Consider the following 8,248-nt stretch of genomic DNA (forward strand, 5'->3'; position numbering starts at 1 on the left):
AAAGCAGAAGATTTACCTTGAGTGTCTTTAAAGTCTTGCTGCCCAAGGACATGAGGTGCTTGTTACTTTCTGAAAATAGATGTAATAGATGAACAGTAATATGATGACACCGCTTCATATAAAAGTGTTCTTATAATTTTCATTCAGGCAACGATTGTTGTGTTCCTTACCCACTATGGCAAATGAGCAAGTTATCCTGATTTGTCCGACGGTCAGGCCGAGCTCCTTGATGTGACCATCGATGCAGAGCCTGCGCTGAAATGGGAAGCCATCAGTCTCCATTTTGATCTCTTCGACCAGTTCTTTTAAACTGAAAGGGAAACAAAATAATTAAACAGTTCTCACCTCACATGCTGCAGATGTTTGCAGTACATACTTAGGAGACACTGAAAAATGAACTGGTGTCAGGAAAATGAAAAATTAATGAAGACATCTCACCCAAATCTCTCCGCAGTCACAGAGGACATCAGATTCAACTTGCAACCTGTATCAATCAGCAAATTCACTTCCTGTCCTAAACACTGTATACACAGGGGAGGTGCATGTAAGATTTTGACAAACAAGTCACGGATATTTTGTGCTTGAAAAGAATTTTTAAGTAGCCCAACTTCCACCCACCTTGCAGGGCACGAGGATGAAGCCATCCTCCTCATCCTCCTGTGAATTTACATGGCTGTGGCTCAGACGAACCTCTCCATTGCTTGGTGTTACTCCACACATGTTTATCCTGCCTCTGCACAGCTTTGCCTCCAGTAGGCGCTTCTGGAGAATATTGTGTGGTTGCTACAACAGAGATTACAAACAACACAAACACGCCTACTGAATATATATCCTCAGTATTGTCGAAGCCTAAAATCAGATCTACAGTCTGAGCTAAAAATGCTATAATATAAAGACCATCTTTAAGCTCATGTATACAATTTAGAAAGTATTCTGTCGCCTAACTTTGACATATTTTTGTGTTATGGTTTCTTCACAGAATCCAGAGTCATCCATGTTTGGCTCATTGGTGATTCTAAATTGGCCCTTGGTGTGAATGTGGAAGCAAATGAAATAGCTGTCTGTCTCTTTAGCCCTGTGATGGACTGGCAGTCTCTCCAGAGTATACCTTGCCTCTCACCGGGTGGCAGCTGAGATGTGCTCCAGCCACCCTGCTAGAAGTGGTTAGGAAAATGGATAGACTGATAACAATATAGATTCAGGTTTTCACTTTAGAGTATAAATCATTGATAAATTTCACACACACACACACACACACACACACACACACACACACACACACACACACACACACACACACACACACACAGAAAGAGAGAGGCAATGGTCCTCCTCCCCATCACCTATATAATGTCTATATAATAATGGCCTTAGATATGAGGCTCACCCCCTGCTTAGAAGTCCCGAGTTTCTTCAGTCCATCCAAAGGAAGCAGATCAGCGGAGTCCTTATGGAGGAACTGGATCGCCTGTTTCAGCCTCCTCTGTTGCCTCAGAGTCGCTGCATCCAGGACCCCCTTTTCTCCGCGGTTCTCTGTCCGCATCCCTGTAAACATGATGGCGGGCGTGTGCTTGTGTTGCCCCGGCTCTCTGACTGCCTGCATACAACCGAGCCTAATGAGGAATCCCCGATGCGTCAAGTCCACATTAGAAGAGGAGACTCCCCCGTAACATGACAGGTAGTTAAGACAGCACAAGTTGTGAAAATGAATCCTGCTGTGAACTTTCAAAATAAAACCCATTTTCCAAACGCTGCATAGCCCATTGCGCAATGAACGGATGGATGTTTTAATGCTGCATTAGAGATTCATGAACTGCTCAACTCTGAGACCCCTGAAAAGTGGATTTGCTTCGTTCTTCCACTAATACAACCCTGAATTTATGTTTTTATTGTACAACCTTTAAAAACACTCAAAATATTTTTTTCTTTCTGTGTACAAAATGCTGAATTAAGAATATTTCAGTTAAAAGTAAGATTTCTTTTCCTTTGGCCGCTTAAGTGTGCCATGTCAGAAAAAGATTGAGAACTCCTACAATGCGAATCTGGTAAGCTATGTTCATTTGCTTCAGATAACTCAGACTACAGTCTATTAAAGTGCCTACAGCTCACTGTTTACAAAGACCAGCTGTACTGCATATGTCCGCGCCACAAGTTTATTTATTTATTTATTGTGTTTCATATAAATGTTCAAGGAACATAAATGGTTAGAAAACGGAAAAGACGATGGGCCAATAATTCACTGGAACAAAACAGATGCAAACATCAAAAAGTAAAAGAAACACTGTGGTGCACTGAATGTTTAATAATGACTGATAACGCTTGCACATAATCCACAATATGTTATATTCATGTATGCATTTCTTGGGTGTTTGCCAGCTTTAGTGGGATGACAAATTCTAGAACTTTCTGAATTCTCACCGGTTTTATTTTGACAGCAGCTTCCGCTCTCATTCAGTATGTTTGCGTGACTTTGCTTTTACTTGAGGCAGGTAGAACGAAAACAGGGAAACATACGTCACTTTGCTGCAGCGTGACTCCAATAACACGCTCTCACGTGGAGAAACCACTTGCACAAAATGTGAAGCTCTATGAGCAGCAGGCCTGTAAGAGTTAACTCACGTTTTGCAAAACAAAGGCTTTTTGGTGAGGGTTATAACAGGAAATAAAACTTTTTATAAAATCCCTTTTTTCTAAATTCTATTTTTAATAACATTTTATTGTTTGTTAGAAAATATGAATCACTAAAAAGAAAGCATGAGCACTGGGCTACAGCAAATAATTCAAAAATATTCTCTCTATTCAAATGGGGGGGAAATGTATATATATGACAGCACTGTCCAAATGTTCTTTCAGTGAGCAGCTCACCCTTGCTTTCACCAAAAAGGAGGGATATCCACAAAGCCATCTCCTCTCTCATTTTGCCATCACTGTCATTTGCATCTGAGCAGGAGACAGTGGTTTATGCTCCCCAACAGGACAGACTGGTATTCCTGACATTTAATTCATTTCAATTCAATAGACGATGAAGCGTTCCCTTCGTGTTTGTTCTGTTTCGTGTCTCTGAGGTTATAAGTGTTGGTTTCAGATAAGAAGGCTCAAAACTGTCCCAAGCTGGTTGTGTTTGAAACCTAAATATTGACATCAGTTGGAGCTGCTACATTTACATCATGCAGGTAGTTGTTTACTTAATTAAAAGCAATAATACAAGACTAACAAAATCATTTCCATTACAAGTCCATATTTTTGCTCTGAGGTCAAAGTTTATAATGTGAAAAAATGTACTGAAAGTGTAAAAAAAAAGTCTTACAGATAATTAAATAATTATTTTCTGTGCATGTGTGTAATTAACATTTAGTTTTTCTCCATTCCATAGCAATCACTTTAAACAGTTTGTTTACTTTATTATTTTATCTTTTTAATTAATTTGACTAGTTTATTTTCTTTTTTCAGTATGACATATAGATCAGTATTATCATTGTCATATTTGGATTTTTTTAAAACTTTAATTGCATCTTTGTCAGGGTCAAACTCAAGGTTGTCAAACATTCCAACATCCCAAATCTGTCCCACCAAAGTGTCCAACGCGGCCCGCTGTATGACTTTGCAAAGTGTGAAAACTGTAGCCAAGTCACTAAAAGTATTTCTAGATTTTTACAAAGTTATGATTCATGTGAACATTTGGTGCCTTTCCTCCTGTGATCTTTAAATGAAATGAAAGTCTTCTTCTTTTAACGAATGAAAATGTAATGATAGTAGACTCAATGAATGTCAAAGAACTGAGATGTATTTTTGAAAATTGATTTTTCTTTAGATATCCAATGCCAATTATCTATTTTGGTAAACAGTCCTGTCATCTAGAAGACTTGGGAAGGCAAAGGATATCTGTCAGTGTGGCTTATGGTTAAACATTTTTAAAATCTTAGTTACCTATACCAGGTGAACTTTCATTCAGATGTACTTCTTTACATTTAATGAAATGATAACATTTGATGGGATTTTCTTATGCAATGATGTTATTAATCTGCTCAACTTCAGATCTGATCGGGCAGTATCTGATCCATGGAATACAAATAGTTAGACAACCCTGAGGTGAATCCTGCATTTCTACAGTCATTCTCGCCTCATTGAGGACTACATCTCTACGTCTTTTCAGCTTCTTTTGTAGGTGTTCATGAGGTGAAATTGTATCTGCAACTTTTAAAAGATGATTATCTGATGTCCTAGGTGTAGTTTGTAGTGTCATTTTATCCCAGCGAGCCTCTTTTCACTGCATTGCCCACATTCCCCCTTTTTTTACCCACACGACCTTGTTTTCAACATGGATGCCGAAAATTCTTCCACCACAGCGCAGTTTATGTCGCTGGCGAACCCATTTAACCACATTTTGTGTCGCACGGTGGCTCGGAATCTACAATGTCGGCTGACTATCGTCTACCTTTCATGCTTAAATAATTATTTTGTAACGACGTAGCAGCGCATTTACAGTCAAACTGCCGAGACAATGCGAAAAAGGACGCGGAATGGCGTCTGCCAGGGGCCCGGGAGGCTGAATACCAGCAGTATAGACTCGAATGAACGTAACAGGCACACGCCTAACCCAATAAGAGCGGGCTTTGCGAGTCGGTGACCAATCCCTCAATAGAGAATGGGCGGGACAACACGGTAAGGACAGTTCTGTCATACATGTTCCCGGGTTGTGAACATCGCCGACCGTTTCCTGCACTGTTGCATGGTGGTCGAACAGGAGGAATTGTTGGAAATTTTTCGGAGGTTAGTATATAAATTGGTTTTTACCCAGTGTGCATTATTCCCTCAGCCATCTCTGTGAGAGGGAGTGACAGGTTGCGGTGGGGATTCAGTCCAAGAATGGGAGACGGCTGTTTAATCATAAAATAAAATTGACACCCACCGAGCCAAAATGCTTATGTTATCATTAATTAGCTCGCGGATTCCTCGCTCTTGTTTTCCAACTGCGTCGCTCGTTAGTCAAACGGGAAGCTGTGTGGCGTGAGATAGCTAGCCCTCCATTTGTCATTCCAGAGCCCTTTTAGACTTCACAAAATCATTTAGAAGTCTCTGTGATCTCGATAACCGCAGTCATCGAGAAACAGTTCGCCAACAACCGCTGTGAAAGTCGTGACAGCGCTGCTTGTCATAGTTAGCAATGTTGTTAGCCTACGAAGCGGCTATCAAGCTTACTCCATTACGGCATGTTTCTGTGGCTGTAGTCATCAACTCAGCGTTTAGACACGCTGTCAGTGTGATAACTGAATCCTGAGATACCAAAGCCAGTTAAATACACTTGTTTGATATACAACAGACTTGACTAATGTGGCAAGTCATAGTTGTGCTACATCGTAAGTAGCTAGCTCCAAGTATTGAGTCCAAATCAACAAGCGCGTTGACTTGGACCAAAAGCAAGTAATGTTGATGTTGAAGTTATTGATAAGACACTAGTAAAAGATTGAATTACCAAATGTGAGCTGAGCAGAGCTGTTAGACTGGTTTATTATAGTTTAATAATAAACTATTATAATAAGTGATGTTATGTTTATGACTTGAACTTGAAAACAGAGCAAGTCAGAAGAACGCTATAACGAATCTTAATATGCTTCTTCTTTCTGCGTTTAATATCCACAATATGTCTGATTAGGTCACCAGAGTTGTAGGGATTTCTTGACATTTTTATTTTGTATTTGTGTTAGATTTTCTGTTCATTTAACTTCCAGAGTTAGTTTGTTCGTTTCGGTTCACTTTTTGTTAGAGATGTTGTAATATATCAGCTGAACAATGTTATCAACCAGTATCGGCCTTATTGACTGATATCACCTATTGGCAAACACATGACATTTACAGATGTTTATCTTTTATGCAACATAAATTTTCCACTTAATAAATGTTAAAAGGTGTGATGAAGATTTGAAATTTTGCTTATTTTTTATGACGATAAAAGAAACAAAATATATGAGATTACTTTGTTTCCTTAGTACAAAAAAGAAAATGAATAAAACAATGCAAACACCTAACACTAGTATCAATTCCATTGAGTCAATAGAAATAGATTAACTATGAAGCCTGATATGAAGCAGGTTGTTACATTGGCTCCAATTTCACAAGTGTTGTATCTTTAGTTTGAATGAGGGGTATTTGTCTGGGGCTGAGCTTAGAATAAGAAATATATGTAGCAGACATTTCATAAACAAACTTGACTCACTTTGCAGGTAAATATGTGCTAATGTTGTTTGTGTTCACACATGTTACCATGCTGAAACTGGCAAAACAAAAAATTTCATGTAGTGCAGAAAATCTCAAGTTAATTTTTGTTTATAAAAAAATCTATTTTTGTTTTACTCTTTCACTTAACTTATTTTGTTCCACACTTAGGTTAGGTTATTCTAGTAAATCAAAACTAACTTATAACACATTATTTCTATGCAGTTGTATGGTTGTTTGCCAGTTTGTTGGTTGTATTTACTGAGTATGTTTAGACACTGAAAAAAAACATTTATATATGTATGTATTGCACATATTGGAGGAATAGCGATGATTTGAGGGGCACTGCAACAGCAACAACATTAAGTAAGATTCTTAATGGTTACATCCAGTTATCAAATAACCGCACAGTATCTGTATTTCCAGTGCCTGTGTCAGTATGCATTTCATTTGAGTGTCTTGCCTGTTTCCCCTGCAGCAGCTAAAGCATGCTCTTGGCCCAGATAAACCGGGACTCCCAGGGAATGGCAGAGTTTCATGATGCAGATGGGCAGCCGGTCACACTCTGTCTAGCAGAGGCTGTGACAGTGGGAGGTGAGCCTTTAAACTTTCTATTGTTACAAAAAATTTACTGACATCACTGCAGAAATTCACATTTGAATTTCAGTCCCAGTTTTGGTTGAGGATGGCAAAACTGTGTCCAGAAGTAATCTGGTATTAGCTGGGACAAAAGGCATCACATCGCAGTCCTGTTGTTTCATTTTGTGACGATCTACTCCATTACTCCTTAAACTAAAAGTCTATGTTTTACTACTCTCTTATTTCCCAGATGCAGATCAGATGGAGAGTATGGACACAGTGAGTCTGCAGGCTGTTACACTTGCGGATGGATCCACTGCATATATCCAGCATGACACCAAAGGTTCCTTTTCAGATGGACAGATTATGGACGGCCAAGTTATCCAGCTGGAGGATGGCTCTGCTGCCTATGTTCAGCATGTGCCGATGCCTAAAGCGGGTAAATAAAATGGAAATATTGTAATACCAATAGCAGAGTAGAGCTTATTCTTTGTGTACTGTGTTTGTGGCACAGTGCAAGGCTGTAATTTAATTGCACGTCATCTATATTATGTAACAAAAGCTCACTAGTAGCTAACCAAGAACACACTAATGAAGAAGTGAATGTGAGTAATGTTTATTTTTAATGCATTTTTAGGGGGGGGCAGTTTACAGCTTGAAGATGGACAGGCTGTTCAGTTAGAAGACGGAACCACTGCCTATATTCACACACCCAAAGGTAAATAGCACCTAATCAAACTGAATTGAATTTTAAGCATCTTTCATCTATTTAGTTGATTATTTTAATGTTTCATTGCATCAGTAAAAGAAAATAGTCAAAAGACATCTGCTTATCCTTTATTATATTCCCTTCCTATAAACTCTTTTTTTATAAATTTATTTGCAGAGTTTGGCTAAGCTGCAAGTTCACAGACATTAAAAAATGTTCATGTGCATGTGTATCTTCTTTTTTAAAAACCAGTCTATTCATGGGACAACACGGTTACATAAAAATGGTTACATAAATGTTGGTGTTGGACTAGAAAATGTACAAAACATTTATAAATAAAAACTCTTAAGGTGAAGGATTTCACCACAAAGAAGCATTAAGTTTGGGTCCAGACATGCAGGAAACTATTATTTCCCTCCCCAAACTTTTTGATTTTTACTGGAACAAAGCTCAGTTTTATCAGTGAGTTTCAGTTTCTGCGTCCTTCTCCTAATTTCTGTGCAGAAACATATGATCAGGGTGGCCTGCAGGAGGTACAGCTGGAGGATGGGAGCACCGCCTACATTCAGCACACTGTGCACATGCCCCAGTCCAACACCATCCTGGCAATCCAGGCTGATGGCACCATCGCAGACCTGCAGGCGGAGGCGGCAGCTATTGACCCAGAGACCATCAGCGTGCTAGAACAGTATACCACTAAGGTACGTGTGCTTTGTCTTTGTACTGGTGTGGTACCAACTCTACATT

General features: G+C 39.1%; 2 protein-coding genes across 3 annotated transcripts in view; one reads left to right on the forward strand and one right to left on the reverse strand.

Moving 5' to 3' along the window:
• The window catches only part of LOC102196147 (nuclear receptor-interacting protein 3), a 3,377-nt gene extending 1,696 nt beyond the window's left edge, over positions 1–1,681 (reverse strand). The window contains exons 1-5 of the mRNA XM_005731522.1: positions 1,388–1,681; positions 619–783; positions 439–521; positions 171–310; positions 17–69 (exon numbers count right to left, since the gene is read on the reverse strand). Of these exons, the coding sequence (XP_005731579.1) occupies positions 17–69; positions 171–310; positions 439–521; positions 619–783; positions 1,388–1,603 (657 nt within the window). The 5' untranslated portion in view covers positions 1,604–1,681. The remainder of the gene's footprint in view (positions 1–16; positions 70–170; positions 311–438; positions 522–618; positions 784–1,387) is intronic.
• A 2,633-nt stretch (positions 1,682–4,314) lies between these two features.
• Positions 4,315–8,248, forward strand: part of znf143b (zinc finger protein 143b) — a 10,713-nt gene continuing 6,779 nt past the window's right edge. The window contains exons 1-5 of one of the 2 annotated variants that reach the window (XM_013910402.1): positions 4,315–4,770; positions 6,695–6,807; positions 7,043–7,231; positions 7,430–7,510; positions 8,006–8,202. In XM_013910402.1, the coding sequence (XP_013765856.1) occupies positions 6,702–6,807; positions 7,043–7,231; positions 7,430–7,510; positions 8,006–8,202 (573 nt within the window). In that variant the 5' untranslated portion in view covers positions 4,315–4,770; positions 6,695–6,701. Of the gene's footprint in view, positions 4,771–6,691; positions 6,808–7,042; positions 7,232–7,429; positions 7,511–8,005; positions 8,203–8,248 lie in introns of both variants that reach the window. The other variant, XM_005731523.1, reaches the window with a different exon arrangement.

Source organism: Pundamilia nyererei, unplaced genomic scaffold, assembly GCF_000239375.1.
Source record: "Pundamilia nyererei isolate P.nyererei 1_Seehausen unplaced genomic scaffold, PunNye1.0 scaffold00043, whole genome shotgun sequence".
Classification (NCBI taxonomy): Eukaryota; Metazoa; Chordata; class Actinopteri; order Cichliformes; family Cichlidae; genus Pundamilia; species Pundamilia nyererei.